Genomic DNA, 20434 nt, shown 5'->3' on the forward strand with positions numbered 1-20434 from the left:
CTAAGCACCACATCCAAACTTTCCTTAAACAACCCCACGGATGATGACCCTACCACCTCCCTGGGCAATCTGTTCCAATGCCTGACTACTCTTTCTGAGAAGAAATGTCTCCTGATTTCCAACCTGAACGTCCCCTGGTTCAACTTGAGGCCATTCTTTCTAGTCCTATCAGTAGTTATGTGCATGAAGAGGCTGACCCCCAGATCCCCACACCTTCCTTTTAGGGAGCTGAAGAGAGCAATAAGACCTCCCTTGAGCCTCCTCTTATCATTAACTAGCTAGTTTCATATTTACATAAGTAAGGGGCTTTTTTGATGCCAAGAAAAGGATAAGATTATTTAAGTTAGTGTTATGAAATAAATAATGTAACTTTCTTTTGGTTTTGTGGCCAAAATTGGAAAAGTTAAGGATTTCTTAATTTCTTGACTGTGTAATCCTGTCTTAGTGCTGCTAGTATCTTAATGGCCTATTGATTGGATCTTGCTATCTGCTATTTTTAAAGTATTATTTCTCTGCTAGGGCAAACATGAAAAACTACTTTTAAGGATCTTTTTAAAGTTTTATGATTTTTCAAAAGCTCCTTAGAGGCTTATCAAAATTGAAGATGGCTGGAGTTACCTCTACAGTATTCCCTTTGTCTTTCTGACAGAATTAATTAATCTGTGGCAAATAAACTTTTCAGTGATCTTTGGGAAGAGACATAGGAGGAACATCTGAGATGAATCAGTGAAAAAAATATATATATATAGTAGGAGACCTCTTATCTTTCACATTCATGCAAGCTGGGAGACCATGTGATGCCTAAAAGTTTTTTTTTAATGTCAGGTCTTGGATATGAGCTGGTGTGTGATGGAGTGTGTTGCATATGGGGTGATGTCATGTTCAAAAATGGAGACTTCAGGAATATGACTGGGCTCCAACAAAGTACTTATTGCTCATTTTGAAGTTTTTCCCTTGATTCTCCAACTTAGAAAGAAAATTCAACTGCTTCAAAATTTGTCCATTTCCTCCAGCAAAACAGAACCCTGTGGAAGGAGCAGAAGAGACTGGCAGAGTCTGTTCTAGAGAAGAGAAAAGACTAGACCAGAAGGTCTTGTGGTCTTCCATTTCTCCTTCATTGGCCTTGCTAGGAACATCATTCCTTCTGCAAATTCATCCATTACCACTCTTTCCTGCAAGCCCAAGTGGTGAATTTCAGAACATGAGGTGGAAAATCCGGTAATTCCTTGGGGAACAATGAATTAGTGCATAGGTCCCACAAATGAGTAAAGAAAATCTAGCTGCATACATTTGTTCTTGCTGCCCTTTGCCTCATAGAAATGGCATCAGCGTAAGAGAGGAGTGAAAAAATGGGAGCAGTATTCTCCCCTTCAATCTTCATTTTTCCCTAGCAGAGATTAATGAGAATGATATTCCTTCTGCACGTAAAGCAGAAGCAGACAGTAGAGCACTTGTCTCTAGTTTATGGGTACTCCTTCCAAAAGAATGGAAATTAACAGCCAGTTTGAAAAAGCCATGAATTCTGGTACTTCTTATGAGTTGTTTCTGCAGAATCCATTACCTCTCTCCCTTATTAACTGTAAATAAACTATGCAAGTCCAAAGATTTATGCTGTTCTTTGTAAAATCTGGATAGGTTCTTTGTGATCTGTCTCTTCTTTCCTCATTCTGATATCCTGATCAGGAAATCAGATAAAACATCCCCAGGAGATTGTTATAAACACAAGCAATGTACCAGTCTGTGAGACTGACACATGAGAGGACAAGAAGAGCATACATACTACATTAAATAGAAAAACAACGAAAGCAAATCTTTGAAGTCATATCTTTTTGAGAGCAGCCGTAAGACTGCAATGGGAAAACAAATACAAAGATGAAGTTCTGAACTCCCCAAGGCACCATGTGGATCATTCATTTTTCTTTATATCATCATCATAAACTGAAAAGAAAAGAAGAAAATAATCCTTTATTGGCTAATTCATCATTTGCCCAACACCTCCCAGACTTCCAAATACTGAATGTGTAATATTTGATTCAAGCAAGTTTTGTGAGTGTCTAAAATAATGCTTATATTGGTAAAAGAGCTCATTTCTTTCTTCTTTCTGATGCTTTTCATTACATTTTCCATAGGTCCCAAGTCTGGCAAGAATTCATTTGCTAACAAAAAGACTGTGTTCATTAAATCACAGTGAACATAACTTGTAAATAATTGACCTGAGAGGAAATGGTGAGAGAGATTTATAACAATACACTTAGATCCTTAGGTGAAAAATTTCTCTACTTTGGGTCTTTGTGCTTCTGTTGGTTCTTTGTGATCTGAGTAAGTGACAACATAAAGAGTATTCTGAGCTCAAAACAATGCATTCTTCACCTTACCAAAACCAAGCAATAGAAGATAAAAGGAGAAGGAAAACACTTATTAAAACTGGAACCGATAAATCCTTGAACAACAGTGATAGAAAGAATAACTCAACAACTTTCTTATAAACCACGAGTGTAAGATTTGGCTTTCACGAGCTACTCATGTTGCTAGCTGTATTGTAAACAAAATGTCTCCTTGTGTTTATTGTTCTGCCCATCCTGAGATTAAATTTGTTCAAAATGGGAGATGTTGGAGCTTATATTTGAGCATTTTTAGCATACTGGCGTCATAAACCATGGCCAAACTGCTGTAAATTAATCTGCTATACAAGTAATGAACAGAACTATTTATAAAAATGAGTGTGCAGGATAAAACTTCAGTATTTGAGCACATAGACTACAACATACTTTTGGAGTCCTAGCACAAAGGAGTGATTGTGCTCACTGCTCGTCATATTTAGTTAAAACTATAAACAAAGAAATAAAGTCAGGCTACACGTGGAAGAAAAAAGCATTTAATATTTATCCTGTATAATACTGTTTTTTTTTTTTTTTTTTTTTTGTTTTTTTTTTTTAACAGTGTAATGCATACTAATTCTTAATTATAAATACACTATTGATGCTTGGCAAAGCATCATCCTATGACTAATGAAAATATATAGAATGTTAGTAAAGAACACTTTATAACGTGATAATAATGTGATAATCATTAACGTGCATGGGAAAAACTGAAAAGGAGTGAGGGCTGAAGAGCGAGATAATAAGGAACACAATGGCTTATAGTGGCCAGGTAACTGCAGGCCTATAATTATTAATCTGGTTGTTCATAATCCTCCCATTGCTCCCCTGTATTCTCAGCATTTACTTGCTGCATGGTCTAAAGTTTTGGATACAAGGATTTTTATGTTACCTATTTGTTTCTGTGTCTAGAACTACCAGTCCTGGCTGTAATTTGTAAGTCCTGAAAAAGTAGAAGTAACCAGGGAAATGTGGTTAATAAGAATAGCCTGGAATACAGTAGGAAGCAGGGAAGCTGAGGGGCAGAGCTGAGAGCATAAAGAAATAAAGGGACAAAAAATTGTGAAGACTCTCATCTGATGCAGATGTGCTCAGCAGAAGCCTTTTTCTGTATCCTTTGCAAATGTATGTGATGTTCACATGAACTGAAATTCTGGCTATGCCACAGGCAATCCATATAAGAGGCAATGGAAGAAGGAAGACTGAATGCTGGGAAGTTGTAATGGGCTTAAACTGCCAGTATAGTGAGTAAATGTATGGCAAATATTTATATAAGAGTGGAAAGACAGAAAAATGATGTTTCTTTGTTCTTGTCTGTTCACCATTTAACACTTACAGAAGTGTAGTATGTCTCTGATATATAATCAGTTTTATATTAAAAATGGCAGGAAGAGTTTGGCTTCTTTCTTTCTTTCTTTCTCTCTCTCTCTCTCTCTCTTCCTCTCTTCCTCTCTTTCTCTCTTTTTTTTTTTTTTCTCTCTCTCTCTTTTTTTTTCTTTCTTCCTTTCTCTCTTTCTCTCTTTCTTTTCTTTAATTATTTCTTCCCCAAATTAACTAAGTCTAGTCTCCATAGTTTTATGGAAAATAGTCAGGAAGAGAACAAGAAGGCTCAGTTCAGCTCCAGATCTAAAATAAGTAGATGGTGTCAGAAGTTAAAAACCTAATAGGATAAACTCATCCCTTCACCATTTCAAAGTAGTTGAAATTTACATTTGCCTCTATGTGTTTCCTAATAATATCCTAAGAAGGAAGCCTACCAACTCTGCAGGGAAACTGGTGTTTCCACAGCCCTCACTCCTAAAGTTTGCAGGGCAGCTTGAACTCCCTTCCTGAACAGTTCAGCCGTATGCTGGCTGTAGTTCCACATTCCCCCGTGGAAAAAAAGCTGAATTTTGGAGGCGCTCTGTATATGTCTTGTAGACTTGTCTGGTACCCTGGACAACAAAAAGTGCTCTTAAATACTCTCGATTGCTATCCAATGTGCAACTCAGAAATCATTCTATCCAAGACACTCTACTTAATTAAGCCAGAGGGAAATTGTATGCAGAAGAGTTATGACTTTAGATGGCATATTGTAATATGCACTCTACATGCATCTATGACATTATGTAAGTGATAAATGAAATAATACATGTAAACAGCTATTATATTGCAAGCTAATGAATTACTTATTTGCTTTTTTACCAGTTAGGCAATTATTTATTATAATGATTAGTAGAAGCAACAAATATATATATTCATGAAACATTACTGTTTTCTAATTGAATTATAATAAGATACAAATTGCTGTAATTTGTTTGTTATTGCTATAAAACTAAACATGAGCTGCTAAAATAAAATTTTTCTGGTTTTAACTGACATTTACATTTATCATGTTTGTATTTGAAAAACTGGTAAGTTAATGGTCCTTCTATTTTCCATAAATTTACCAAGTTGCTAAAGTCAATAAAAAGATCCTCAAATCTATATAATTCTATATATCATTATGTACATATGGTGATATAGTCAATATCTCATCCTGGAATTAGTAGCAGAATGGTAAAATAGGTAGAATGACCTTGGCATGCTGAGAAGACCTTAGAAGGTCAGGGGGTAAAATTTAAACAGGAATGTCTATGCAAATGGCATAAAAACATCCTGTTGGATTGTGATGCACTCAGAGGATTTCATTTGGCAGGTTCCCATGCAATTTTATAAACTTTAATCACAATGGAGAGTTAAGTAAAAGGAATAGACAAGCTGCAGTTTGGAAGGGAGTAAAAGTCTATGAGATAAATGACTAGTTTACCTATAAGCAGAAAATGCAACCACCGTGTCTGAACTGGCTTGCTTTATGTTAACATTTCTGACTTCCTATCATTTGTAAAGTACAAGAGACTATGTATGCATGGTGAATATTTCCTAGGGTCTCTGGGGGTTTTATGTACTTTTTTAAAGAGGAATCTATGAAAAATTCCTGGCAAAAAATATATAGTGGACTATGGTTGAATTGACATAACATTGTGTATTCAGAATTCATCTTTTCAAAATTTGTAGATTATTAAGGAAAAAAAAGAGGAAGAACTCCAAATTTTTGAGTCTTTATTTGAAGAGAAAAAAATCCATAATACATAATTATGAAAACGTACACATACATTATTCTTAACTTCCTTAGCTGAGCCCTACATTGACATAACGAAAATGTCTAGAAATATCTCCCATTTCACCATAGATGCCTCAATTTCTTTACTTCTATTTTAGAAGACTTCTTCACTGATTTTCTTTTAATCTTATTCCGGACTAAATGTGTCCACATATGGAGCTATTCTGGAAAATGCTATAAATTCATACACTCCTTTTATCCCAAATATCTTTCAAGTGAAGACAAGCCCTAAAGCAAAGACATATTTGTTTCCCCATGAATCACAATGGAAAAGCCTACTAACCCCACTGGCCAGACTCCTGTTCTCTGCAGCTCCCAGCCAGCTTCTTAACTTCCTGCACTTTTACCAAATAGTTTTTGGGTAGAAATCCTGCTTTAGCTCCTTTAAGAGCAAACTGCTTCATCAGTGACTTATTGTAAAATTGGTTGTTGAAAATAATTGTATATATGTGTATATATATATATATCGTTATATATGTATATCATGTATATATCATGTTTATATATACACATCATGTATACATATATATAATTTATAACTATATATATATATTTAAAATATATATTTTGCTATGAATTAATAATGGTCTAGGGTCACTCCTAAAAACACTTTCTGTCATCATGAGTCTTGATGTGCCCGCTGTTCACAAAAATAATAAAGTCATGTTACACCAGACCTTCAAAAACTGCAAGAGAAGCTATTGCCATGTTTGAACATTTGGTGCCTTACATTCATTTTATTTTTATCTATTGCTTCTTCAAAGAACAGGCGTGTCTCTTGATTTCAGCACTTGCAAATTACATGTGGCATACCACTGTAATGCAATTGCAAGCTGAAGTGAGTCAGCTGTTCTAGACGTAGAGAGCATCAGGGTACTCAGAAGTATGAGTGTTTCTTCTGCCTGCCCAGGCTCCCGCAGACATCGTTCCTTGCATTCCTGTTCCTTTAGGCACAGAGATGGGCCATGTGTTACCTCTTAGAGAAAAGATGTAAGAGAAAATCTCTGTGCACTGTGTTTATCCCCTTACTTCCTAGAGTAAGAAACAATGCAGACTGGAGCCTGATTCCCTCCCATATGTACAGCATGGAACAACAAAAAAAAATAAAATGAAATACCTCACCTGAACACAGATCTAATGTACCCAAATTAGTGTGCTGACTTAGAGTCTTCCTGGTGGAGTATGTTCAGAAGATAATGACAGGAAATCTCTCCTACCTCCACCACTAGACTCCTGGGCTTATGGACCTTCAAAAGGTTGTGTCTCAGTCCTTATCAACTATATGCAAACACTGGTGAGCGGGGTACGTGGTGAGTAGTTTACACATCTACTTTTTCTTCATGGCCAAAAAAAAAAAAAAGAAAAAAAATCTCAACACTGTCATGGAGATGGCTTCGAGGCTGGATACAATCACAGACCACTGGCTAAAGCTGAATCCAGATGAAACAGAAGTTCAGGTGAGCACAAGGAGAAGCAACGATGCCACCAAGGTGTGTCATTCCTGACAGCTGCACCCCTCTCACACAGCAGAGTCCTCCACAGTAAACGCAAAGTTTTGTCTGTAAGTGGCTGAGATATCTCAGAAAATGGGTTGAAACTGGAAGATGAATTCCTCCCAAAGCTCAGGGTCATCAGACGTATGTTGTATGCTTCTGTCATCATGTCTTCTCTGAGATGGGTGAGCAAGGTGTATATTTATCTTTTAAATCTAATTCCAGGTTTTAGTTCTAGATACTGCACTAAGATATGTCTTCTTCTAGAGAGAAGTTGCAATAACAAATCTATGCCAAGTGTTAATCATGTATGCTACTGGAAGACAACCAGTGACTATGCCAATGAGGAAAGAGTAAAATCTTACCAGTGAGAAAACCACTGGGAATCTTTCTGTATTTTAGAGAAAATTCAATAGGCTTGCAATGGATTACCTTTGTTGGAAGGATTTTCCACAACAGTAACTGTCCATGAACCCAAAACTGAATATCCCACTTCCTTCTAGTAGAAGGCAAGCTTCCAGCTTGCATGGCTGCAGAGATAAACTTCCAAAGCTGTAATTAAAATTTAAAAATCAGTCTGAATCTGACAACAGCTTGAAAGTCAGAAGTATGAACTTTTGTAATAATTTAGCCTCAATATGTGCAGCTATTACTTTATCACAGATTACTTTTGGTAGGTAGGTGTATGTGAGAAAGAAGAAAAGCTACAATAGTGGCTGATATGAATGCTGGCAGAAAAGGGTGAGAGGGAAGAGGACACTAGAGAAAGGGGAGTGAAAGAAGGAAGGACGGAGTTCAAGAAAGAAGAAACACAGAAGTAGCAATGACAGTACACTGTACAAATGCCAAACAATTGCTTGGACAATATATAAAGGACAGACTTAACTTTTGTCTAAGCCTTGCCATGACCCCTTTGCCTCTGCTTGCCATGATCTCTTCGCCCTTTTTACCAACAAGTTAGCAATCGTGCAGCTTTTGGGCAGACATAGAGCCCTGACTGAGTTCATTCTCTGCCTCATGAAATGCAGACACACAACGCAGTGCAGTCTGTGACCCAGCCGGGAATTCCTGCCATGGGCCCTGCACTTCTTCTACATGTACTGATTCCTCCATCCCTACAAGGCAGGCTGATAAGGGTGTGAGAGAGAAACCACTGGCATCTCAAATACGCTAACAGAACTATTCCTCAGATGTAATTCCTACAACCTTGAGCACACTCTCCCTATGGGGATCTTTCAAAGATTGCCCTTTCCATGAGGACCAGGTTTCTGTCTCCCTGCTTTGTCCCCAGGGGACACAAGGTCTGTCCTCTCCACTGTCTCCAGTGAGGACTTTGATTTCCCCCTTAAACAACTTTTTGAGGTTCTCACAGTGTTTTTACAGGATATGGGCTCCAACTCCCTTCCTCTGATCTTTTGTCCAAAAGGACTTCATCACCATTTCCTTGTCTTCTCTTGTACCCTGAGAGGGTACAGCTTTCCATATTTTCCTGTCACAGCATTGTTCCTGCAGAGAGACAGTTTTTCTTCTGATCCCCCTGCCCCCCACGCCCCTCCCTATTCCATGCCATAAAATTAGAGCCTGGAACTCACTGAACAGTGTCAGTGTTATGAATTTAATAACATTCAGAAAGGGACTGTATAAGTATGCATAATTTATATGGACATCAAAACCACTTGCAGCTATCAAAGTGAACAGCAAAACAAACAAATGTGGTTCATTTCCAAAACAAAGCCCACACAAACCCTGAAGACATAAGAACTCTGATGTCTCAGGGTTTAAATTGATCTCTAACTAACTGAGATTAGGATGAGACCTAAAGCGGGGGACAGGTAATCCTGCATACCTAATGCAAAGTTTCTTGCACCTTCCCTCTGTCTGTTAAATTTCAAAAAAGGGATACTGGGTGTGAGTTTTTGTCCCACCAACATTATATTGCTCTGAAGGGATGCTTTGCGCTGCTTCTGGCTCAGCTCTTCCTGTTTGTTTTTTTTTTTTTTGTTTTTTTTTTTTTTTTTTTGGTTTTGTTTTGTTTTAAATTTTATATTATTATTATTATTATTATTATTTCTTCCCTGGGATCCTCGAACACCAGGACTTCCCCTTGCTTTCCTCCCCCCATCCCCTCCAATCTCCACTGAGTTTCTATATTAGTCTGAGTGGCCGGGATAGGTCTCAGCCTCCATCTGGGGCGATTAAACTCACTTCATCCTCTTAACTCAGCAACAACTTCCTCACCGAATCCTCTCCCCGCCTTGCCCCGGGCTTGGCTTCCACCCCGGCCCCGTCCCTCCCAGGGGAAACGGGGAACGAGTCCGGAGCCCCCCACCCGAGCATCAGCACCAGCGGGGCGAGGAGCACCCGACCCCGGGGTGCCGGGGGCCAAAAGGGGGCCGAGGACACCCCAACCTCAGCGGGAGGGCAGGGCCGGGGGGGCGGCATCGGCGGTTCCCTGCGGGGGGCTCGGGGCGGTCCGGGGCCGCCGCCCTCCCCGGGGGGGCTGTAATCCCATCAAAGCGCCGGACCCAGCCGCCGCCTCCTCCTCCTCTTCCTCCTCCTCCTCCGCTTCCCTTCCTGGCTCGGTAAAAGCCCCGCCGCGCCATCCCCAGCCCCGCTCCCCGCCCGGCTGCCGAGCACAGGGGGCACGCTGGCCCCGGCCCCCAGCCCCCGGCCCGGGGGGCGGTGGGGGATCGCGGAGCACATGGAGGTGCCGGGACCCTGCCCCTGCCCCTGCCGCCGCCTCTCCTCCCTGCTGCTGCTCCTGCTGCTGCTGGCTTCGTGTATCGGCTGCGCGGCTGCCCCGCGGAGGAGCATCCCCCGCCGGCAAGGTAAGGGGAAGGGGGGCGGATTTGGGGTGTCCGTTTGCCCAGGTGCTCGCTTTCTTGGGGAAGTTTTGCCACCCTATAAAAGCAGAGTACCCCACATCGGAGCACCCGTGCCCCCCGGAGCATCCTCGCCCCCAGGAGCACCCTCCCCGCCGGGACGCCAGCGGGGCCGGGCGGGAGGGCACGCCGGATGAGTTTCTCGGGCTCGTCCGTCCTGGTCCGTGAAGCACCGGGCAGGACCTCTGCCTCTGGCCTCCGTGCCAGCCTCCGGTCTCGGGCAGCGAGGCTGCGGCGTGGGTAGCGAAGGATGCGAGGCAGGGAGCGGCAAATGTGGGAGGAAGCGCCGAGGAGACGAGAAGTGCACCCAAACCTGCAGGTACCCCGCACCCAGGTGGGGTTCCTTGGGGTCCCGCATCTCACCGGGGCGATGCCCGGTCCTCGGCGGACAAAAGTTAAAAGCCTGGACCCTGGGCAGCCGCCACAGCCCCTGCAGCCTGTGAGACGGGGAGATTAAATTGAGGGGGGACGCGGAGCATGGTGAAAGTTGGGCTTTCTGCACGTCCCAGAGTCGCGGTGCGCAGCGCCGGGGACTAAACTGGGGGTCAGCGCTGGTTTGTGTTGCTGCCTTCAGCGGGATCAGACCGATGGAAAGTTTAATAAGTTTAGTACGTTTTGCCTTAGCTGTCAAAATATTTGCGAGATGACCCTTCCTGTGATTTTTTTTTTTTTTTTTTTTTTTTTATTCAGTTTTGTGTGTTTGTGCTTTCTGCGTTCTCTTGCTCTTGGGGGAAGAAATATGCCTGTACAGTTGGAAACTTAATACTTAAATGCAGCCTTGAGCTTAAAGCCCTCACTGGACAGATGGCTAATTTTATTGGTCTGACCTTGTCTCCTAGGGATCTAGTCCTATGATCCTTGGTGATCATAATAGCTACCATTAAGTACTTGAGGAAATTAGGTGGACAGTAGTTGTGAATGAGATGATTAGCAGAATGCATTAAAATACTGGATCTGTGGATTTGGGGGTAGAAAAGTGTAAATATTTTTAAAGATTAACATACTGGTCTACTTGCTTCACACCAGGACAAAACTGATGGAATTGTATTCCTGTGCATTAAATTAAAATAGTTTAAATCTTGGAAAAAAAATTAGTTGTAGTACTGTGGAGGAGATGAATTAATACACTAGTGCCATGTGTACCGTACTTTAGTTAGCTACATATTTTTTTTTTTTTCCTAACTTTTGTTCTTTCAGGTTTTGATTGATTCAATTATCCATTTTCTATCTCTTTTTCCATATAAGAAGTAGTCAGTTTTACCTCGAAGCATTTTTCAAAACCTGTGCAAACATTTTAAAATCCACTTGTAGCAAGACTTGAAGAGGGAAATCTCCCAGAGAGCTTCTGTGCAGCATTGTATATAAAATCCCATCTGCATTCTGCCAAGGGCTATTGGAATTGCAGGCTCCCCTAAATCCCGTGGCTGGGTCTGTGCTGTGTAATGTTGTTGTCAAAGCACCGAGAACAGGTGTAGCTCAAGGTAACCCACACCTCTGTATTGTTCCTGCAGCTTGTCATACGCTCGACAGCCAAGTGCAAGAGGGAACTGTCATTTACTCACACATCCAAAAGTAATGGATGAAGAAGAGATAAGATAATAAAAAGTTATTTTAAATGTTTCTTATTCCCCTTTCACTTTGCCTTTTTAATACCAGTGGAAGTGGATCTTGCACAGAAGTTGTATCTGAGGTGCAAGCAAAAGATCATATCGAGAGAGAAGCGATAAAACCAGTTTGTTTCCAGTAATGGGAGCTGGCTGGCAGGTCTTGTGCATCAAAAGAAAAAAGGTAGCCTAATGTGTATCCATTTTTCCAAATTTTTCATTCAGAGCTCAGTTTACAAAATCAATTTTGTAATCCCAAGAAAGCAGCAGAGTGAGAAATGTATTAGTGAAGTTAAAAATAAATAATATAGGAAAATTGCCATAAATGCAGCTTGTTAAATTAAACTTCAGGAAAAAAGCTGTAGTGCTCAAATTTGAAACATCCTGATGACTGTTAAACTCATTTGAACATTTATTTACAGTTACATGATACATTTGCTGGAGACAAGGAAATGGTACGCCAGACACTTTGGGAAGGGCTTAAAACAAATCCTTAGACACCGTGTGGTGAGCAGTGTAGTTGGGAACAGATTAGGCTGGGATTCTCTAAATCTTGTTCTTCCAGAAGCCGGCACTCATGCTGCTGCTTTTAGATTGTTTTGTGTTGTTTTGTTTTGTTTTGTTTTGTTTTTATTTTGCCTTCTGCAAAGCCACAGATTTTTCCATTTCAAGTTTCAATCAACTGATTGAACACTGAAAAACCGAAACCTAGCCTTCAACGTGTAACACTGCTACTGATATAAACATACATCATTCAATCTTAATGGTTCTATGATTTTAGGGAATTACAGGGGAAAGAGCCAACTCCTTAAGTGATTTCCCATGGATGCTCATTGCATGAACTTGTTGCATTATGCTGTGTTAATACTTCTTTAGTATCAGAGTGTAAAGTTCCAAAGCCCTATAAAATATTGAAACCCTTGAGTTGGTCTGCATGGAGTAAATAAGATATTCATACCTAATGCTTTGGGATTTGTTGTTGTTGTTATTATTATCCTTACCAATCAATATAAACAAAGCTCAGGCTTGAATTGCCTAGCCTGTAGCAGTTTTCCAGATGTCCATACTGGTAGACTTGGTGTGTAAATGCAGGAAGAATCAGACCTATTCAAGTCTGAAGAAGATTGTACAAGAGTGTAGCATTCAATATATGGGCCAGATTTTCGAAAGGGCTTAGGTCCGAGGTCAGCAGTACTGTATACGACCTTTTTTCCAGAGAACTTGGCACTGAAGTAGATGAATTCTTTAGAAAATCTGGCTATAATAAGAGCTGCTGGATATGGAACACTTTTGAAAATCTAGCCGTATTTAGATATCAAAATAGGTCAGGCTACCTTGAAAATCATGCATACACATACGGAAAATGTATCTGTTTTTGGGAAAGAATGTTTTTATTTTACTTTTTAAAATATAGTAAATTTCAGGGAACAGTATTAGAATGGGTTGTAAATCTCTATCTTATTAAATCTCACATGTAAAGCATGTAAGGATAAGGCTGACGTACTGCTGAATCCAAAATCTCTTTAAGAAAAAGAATGAGTTTGAAGAGGGATGATTCCTGATACTAGGGCTGCAGAGCTGACAGAGGCGGTGTATATCTGCAAGGTACAACCAATAAAGAAGACATGAATAATATATCTGGGGGGAGATTAATATCATTTTTTTTTTATTTTTTTTTCAGACATAGGTCAAAACGTGCTATCAGAATACACCGTTCAATGTCTTGAACATCAATAAATTCAAACAAACAGTAATTATGTATGGATTTGGTGTTCATCATGTTTGTACAAGTAGTGTCACGACATTGTGTCACGACATTTTCATTTTGCCTGGACTTGCTGTCGTAACGCTGTGGCCTGTATTCTGGTAATTCTTGCTAACATTGATCGATCCCACCAGCACCTTGTGAAGGTGTTTCTTTGGGAGCTACTAGCATTCTTTTAGTGGCCTCTGGGAAATAACCTTTTAACTGGGAAAACACAAAATTATTTCACTTTAGCATGTTCCTTTGTATGCCACTGTTAGTCACTCATTTTGAATTATGCTTTCTGATTTTAGTTAGTCTTATTCACAGCAGAGTGTGTTCAGTTCTGTCCATCCTGAAGTCATTATCTTCCACTGTAAAGGGAAACTTTGGTTATGTGTGTTTCTTAAGCAGCATTTTACTGATGATCCCTCTGAAACTACTGTACAGCCTTCCACCACTACTCAGAAAGGTAAAACTAGGTAACAGAACTTTAAAAATTGGTGGAATTATACCTGTACTAGAGGTTGAGTTTCCTCCAAGCTTAGGAGAAGAGGGGTGATGTGGGAGTTAAGGCACTAGAGCGAGCTTTGGGAAATCATCCTGTCCTGAGGCTGCCAGGGACTTGCTTTGAGCCTTTGCCAGTCCTTCTCAGGCCAGGCTTTCTGTTTTAAAAGTGGAGTTAGACTGGTTTTGCACTTTTATCCTTTTTCAGCCATGCCACATTAAAATGTAAGAAGACTTTTATATGCTGGTCAATGCAACTGTACCCCAATCTTAGTTGAGGCTGATAGGCTTAATTAATATTATTACCTACTAATATTGTGTCTCCATATCTTCCAGTGTGTCTTGCAGAAAAAAACTATCTTTTTCTCTGGAGGATGCATGGTAATTACACTAATAACAGATACACTGGACTAGGCAGGGCACACTATATACCCTGTATATCTCTTTATGAGTGAGCACATTCAATGCTCAGCTTCATGTTTTTAAGTTTAAAGTTAATGGGAGGGATTCTGAGTACCAGTCATCTGAGAGGTCTCAAGGATCAGGAGAACACCCTGTTGTCTTAGCACAGAAAATTTCAGTGGATGAAGTCTCTTCAGTGCTCCACAAACCCATCGGTTATCCCAGAGTATTCCTGGGAGCTTCCCATTCCTCAAATCAAACTTATATTGGGCCCTGCCTATAACTGATGACTTACACCCTTTTGAAGGGTTGTAATTATTTGGTTAATAATTTGATAATTTCATACATTAAAGTGCACAATTTGGTCCCCTGTTTGTTGGTGAATGTGTAGCAATGGTCTGTGATTATTTAATAAAAGACTTCCTAAACCACAGGCATGTAGGAGACTATGTTAACTATGTGATCCTGGTTCAAATTTCCTATTTTTTTTCCCTTGTGCAAACAAATGTTCTTCCTGAGAATAACAAATAAATAAATAAATAAAAAGCAAACAAAACCAAAAACCTGTTCTTCACAAGTAATTCAAACTGAAAGGAAATACTTTTGGCTAAGAACAGGCAAGAATTCATTTCCTTTTTATTTTTGGTAAAGATACTTACACATGAAAACCAAACTAGTTCTTTCATATAAAACAGAATCCCCATAACTCCTACACGTGAACAACCAAGACATAGAAAATGCGAATGTTCTTTTTTTTTTTTTTTTTTTTTTTTTTTTTTTTTTCAGGGTCTCTGAGCTGAGAACAATCACAGCAGAGCTCATATTTGAAAGAAACGGCATAAGCCACTGAAAATTGGAGGCTTAGATGGAAAGCTCCATTGAAGCAGTTAGCTAACTCAAAGCTAGCTAATGATACGGTGTGTGGTGATCCATAAAACCCTCCAGGTGGGAAGTGTGTAGTGTGAAATACACCAGGTTCATGGCAGCTCTTCCACAGAGCACCATGTAATTACACCCAGGAGTAAGGAGTGCACATGGGGAATGCTCTTAAGGATTTTGGCCTTGAAATGAAAGAGATCCACACAATACTGACCCAGGGAACATTTTATCCAAGAGGAAGAGGACAGCTCGTGGGCTGTGGGGAAAACCTTTCCTTCTGTTGGTGACTTGCTGGACATGTAACTGGACAATCAAAAGACACTGGCTTTTCTTAAGATCTTTCATTCAAGCATTGCCAAAAGTTATCCTGGATAATTTTTAGACCTGGAAGAGATGAACCATGACAAGGTGCTATCACATTCTGGCTTTTGTGTTTCACATGTTAAGTGTTGATAGGTTATCTTCTAATTATACCTTGTTGTTAATAAACACTTTTGAAACAGTGCAGATAACAGTTGTGTTAAAAGCAATAGCTCTGAAAAGAGAACACTGAGTTTCCCAGTGTCCTCAGAGGATAGTGAAGCTGGTGTAACTCACAGAGAAAGATCTCCAAGGCTGGAAGAATCCCAAGGCAAATTATCCTGCACACCTCTCATGATTTTTAAAGTCACTTAAATTTTCTGACACCTGTGAAAATGATGGTGCAGTCAAATATCAACATCTGTGTACGTTTGGAACTTGCAATTTGAATTGCCTTTCTAAAATAAGGGGAAATGAGCATGTTGTAAATGTTGAGCATGCACCTTTCAAATACAGAAATTATTCCAATTCTTCTGATGTGTCAGATGCATTATTGCACATTATAAAGTTATAAACCAAGACCAGCTTTGTGTTGCTGAGCTTAAAAATCTTCTGCAAAGAAAAAACAACAACAAAAACTAAGGGCAAAGATTATAGAGAATTTCACTCAAGTTAAATTCCTGATTACATGACAAATTTCAGCTAGAAGATCATTTTAGGGAAAAAAAAAATGAAAATGGCCATAAACTGCAAATGATTGAAAATTAGTGTCTAGAACACAAACTTTTGTGGTATAATTAGAAATACCAGAGGCCAGAATTTGTTACTTGGAACAGAAATGTTAGTTCTGTTTCATATCCTGCTTTCTAGATAATCACAGGAGAAGGCAACATCTTTATAAAAATAAGCAGGCTTTTTATGAAGATAAGTATTTTAAGAGGTGGTGGCTTTGCAGCTGGTACTCCAGCCATATACAAGGAGACTGGTGTCCTGCTGGCATTTTTATCTCACGTTCTTGTTTCATGATGTTCCTGTTCCTATGTGATCCCATTTCATGCAGGTTGCTGCTGTTTTCATCTCAACTGAACAGTCATACTGTCATACAGTCATACACTATGGTATGGGGAGGTCTATGGTCAAGAACTGCAACTCTGTCCATATACAGGTTAATAGACTTGGCTTGGTAGCTTGAGATGAGAATGTTTGAGCCATCTACATCTGTGGATTATTAAGGCATACCGATTATACGAACGGTGAAAAAAGAAATCTGCAATATATTAGGGGGAGAAAGTCACAAAGGACTGGGCAATGCTTAAAATGATCATAAAAGGGTAAAGAAAGATGCATTTGAACCAGATAATACCAAGAGAAGAACACAGCTTGTGTGGTGAGGCAGCTGCTCTGGTGAGGTTGTGGAAACCACCAGAACAGGGAGCACTTTGAGAGGATCTGGGAGTATTAGATATTAGCTCTGTGGGCATGGGTCATTTGCTGTTTGCTTGAGGTGCTGGTCTCTTCTTACACTGGGATGTCTTATTGTCTCTTGCAGCAAAGGTTTTGTCTCTCGCAGTCACTCTCCCTGCTTTCACATACCAGTTCTTGTTTCTGGTTCTTCTGATATATGGCTATATCCTATCCTACATTAGTGCAGGGATTCATTTTTAAACAGAAAACAAACAAACAAACAAAACAAAAACAACAACAACAAAACAAACACCTCTATCACAGTCACATAATACTTTCAAATAATTTCTTTCTTTCTTTCTTTCTTTTTTCCTGTTAGAAATAGTTTATGGAGAGACTTGCAGTCTGCAGAAGATAGTGAAATTGTCCTGATTCTTATGGAGGAACTGACGTGGAGAATAATTTCCTGCTCCTTGAGAAGATGCCACATTTGTTCCCTCACCTGTCTTCCTGTAGCTTTTAATAAAACTACAGTTGCATTTGGGCTGACTTCTCCAGTCATGTCAGGTTCACTATACAGTAGTATCTACCTATGACTTGCTGCCAACACACAGAAGTTATGGCGTGGGTTTAGTGCCATAAGTTAGCAGGTTGTTACATACCTTTATTCTTGTAGAAACACCAAAATTTCTAGTCCTTGTCTGAGTTTGCTTTTATATCTGTGAGAACCTCTTTCAGGGTAGAGGGCTGGCTCCACCTAAGTGGGGCAAAAGCATCTTTGCCAGCAGGTTGGACATCCCCATGAGTAGGGCTTCAAACTAGAATGACAGGGGAGAGGAGATGCAGCCCCACAGCCAGGTGAGGAAGTGGAGGGTTGGGTTGACAAGCCAAGCAGACATGGGACCCTGAAACCAGCAACTTGGGAATGGGGCCCATCCCAAGCGTATGCACAGCAGTAAGGAAGTGCAGACAGGACATTATTGTGGTGGAAACTTGCATAAAAAGAAAGCATACAAGAGGTGAAAGTAGGGTCAGGTGGCCCAGGAAGAATGCAGGCTGTGTCTGAACATGCAGTATTGAGGTTAGGAAAGCCAAAGTCCAACCTGGTAAGGGAATGAAGGGCAACAGGAAGACTTTCTGTTGTCTCAGCAGTAAAACAAAGTGTAGGGAAAATGAGGATGGAAGGAGACCTGGTGACAAAGAGCATGCAAAAAGTTGAGACGCACAATGACTTCTTCACCTCACTTTTTACTGGCAAGACCAACTGCTAAATATCCTCATGAATGACCTAGGTGGTGGGACAGAGTGCAACCTCCACAGATTGGTGAAGATACATAACTGGGAGGAGTTGGCTGATACATCAAAGGGTGGTGTCTGCCACTCAGAGGGATCTCAACTGGTTGGAGAAATGGTCTGACAGGAACCTCATTGAGTTCAACAAAGGGACATGCAAAGTCCTGCATCTGGAGAGGAACAACCCCAAACACCAGTATGTGCTGGGGGCCAGCTGGCTGGAAAGCCCTGGTTGATGTGCCCTGTCCTCAGCCCACACATTTGTTGTGTGTCATATTGTCAGCTTTGACCTCTTTGTACTTTAATTTTTGTGTGTGAATGCCTTTGTGTGTGTGTACATAATACATTTGTGCTTGTGAGGTTTTTCTCTCTGAGAAATTTCCATTTTTCCAGAAGCCCCCCTTGAATTTTGTTTCTTGTACAAAGTGAACTACTCCTTCAAGAGCTCAGTTTTGCATTTTGTATCAAAGGAACATTGAGAGAGAAATTTGTCTTAGGTAAAGCAAAGAGATTAAGAGACATCAAGGAGAGCATTTTTCAAATAGCATGAACAATTTTGCTGTGGTTCCCATTGAAGATAATAAGCTTTGGATAGTAAACTGAAAAAAAAATACACCTTTAAGTGTTATTTATCGATAGGAAAATAAAATTTTGAGTTATTTATTTGGCATTCTTATAGTTTAATAGGCTGTTATACATACATATATTTAGGGTCAATGAGACAGTTTTGCTAAAGCAAGCTCCTAAATCTTCTCTGTATTTAGTCAGTAGTGGGCACCTGTGGAGAGGTTACCAGTGCATGTAACTTGAAGAGGGAGGTGGGCACTCAAGCTATGTCTTGAACCAGAACATCTGCTTAGAAAGGGTCCCTATCCCACCCACTGTCTCTTCCTGTGTCCTGGCTGTGGTGTCCTGTCTCTTGCTCTGCTCTGCTTCCAGAGCACATCCCATTGTCGTGCTCCTAACACCTCAGGGTGTGTGCAGCAGAGATGTCAGGAATTAGGGCAGCCCTGCCCCAGTGCTGTGGCTTCGACAGATGAAGTGCAAGCTTGGTTTTAGGGGTGTGAGAGCTAGATTTTGGTGCAGGCTTCCTGGAGTACAACTGAGGTTATGCATCCCGAGTGTCTTGGTGGGACTTTTAAAATGTGTCTATACCATGTCTGTACTGGAAGCGGGAAGCACTTCCATTAGAAGTATTGCAATTAGTATCTCACATGCGGGTATAGTTCTTAAAATTGTTTTAGGCTTCTCATCAGTAATTACCAGAGACACAGGGTTGTAAGAATTATCTGGAGATTGCTCTGTCTGTCACTTCTCACAAAGGCAGGATAGGTACAAACCAGATTTTACTTGGAGATAATGCTTTACCCTGCTTCTGGCCTTCAGCACCAGGAATTCCCCCAAAGCTGTATCCAAAGCTGTGCATAACTAATCATGGGTAGATTATACATATATATATATTTCTTATATCTAGCTCTTCAGAAATTCTTTAAAAAAACAGTTTTTTCATCTTATCCCAGCTGGAAGGTTGGGTCACTGTGTACCGTGCAGAGCTGCTGGCAGCAGAGGCCGGCTGGAGGAGCACAGGGAGGCAGCGGGGCTTCTCCTCAGCCCCTCTCTCCTGCAGTCTGCAGGGCCAAGGCAAACCAGGAAAAGCCATGATGAAGTCACCACTGAGTTTGTACCTTCTTGTTTTTAATGGGATTCCCTGTTGCTCTGTAGCTTAAGTTGGGAGCTTTGCCTCCATCCTTCCCTTTCCTTGGGTTATAAATACTCCAAAGAGATCACCTCAAGTGTACCTGGGGCTGATATCAGACACTATGTATTGCAGCAGGAAAATATCATGTGGGTCCAAGCTTGTCATTATGATGATGTTGAGGTTTTCTGCTTTTCTTTTCTTTTCTTTTCTTTTCTTTTCTTTTCTTTTCTTTTCTTTTCTTTTCTTTTCTTTTCTTTTCTTTTCTTTTCTTTTCTTTTCTTTTCTTTTCTTTTCTTTTCTTTTCTTTTCTTTTCTTTTCTTTTCTTTCCTTTCCTTTTCTTTTCCTTTTCTTTTCTTTTTTCAGTATTTTCAAGAGCTGACTGAGATGGGGCTCATCACTCCACAGGTTTTTGCAGTGTGGTCTGGATTGCTGAACAACCATGCTGCCTCTGTAGGGCCACAATAACTGCAGCGTATGCACTGCTGCTGATGGTGATGATGTGTCGGTGATCCAGCAGGTGTCCTGATTGCAGGATCCCGTGGATTAGCAGTGGTGTGAGGATACAAACTGTGCTCTGATCTGGGCTCTGCCAGGACTGTGACTAGGAAAGGAACCAGCAGCTCTCTGCCCCATGTGCAACATCCGTCTCCTCTGCGTTGCCCTCTGGTAGGTGACTCATGCAGAGCAGCGACTATCAAGAATTCTG

At 40.5% G+C, this 20434-nt stretch overlaps 1 protein-coding gene across 2 annotated transcripts in view; it reads left to right on the forward strand.

Moving 5' to 3' along the window:
• Window positions 1-9488: 9488 nt before the first annotated feature.
• Window positions 9489-20434, forward strand: part of EGFLAM (EGF like, fibronectin type III and laminin G domains) — a 74278-nt gene continuing 63332 nt past the window's right edge. Inside the window, exon 1 of one of the 2 annotated variants that reach the window (XM_035310596.1) lies at window positions 9489-9841. In XM_035310596.1, coding sequence (XP_035166487.1) covers window positions 9715-9841 — 127 coding nt within the window. In that variant the 5' untranslated portion in view covers window positions 9489-9714. The remainder of the gene's footprint in view (window positions 9842-20434) is intronic. The other variant, XM_035310595.1, reaches the window with a different exon arrangement.

This window comes from Oxyura jamaicensis, chromosome Z, assembly GCF_011077185.1.
Source record: "Oxyura jamaicensis isolate SHBP4307 breed ruddy duck chromosome Z, BPBGC_Ojam_1.0, whole genome shotgun sequence".
Classification (NCBI taxonomy): Eukaryota; Metazoa; Chordata; class Aves; order Anseriformes; family Anatidae; genus Oxyura; species Oxyura jamaicensis.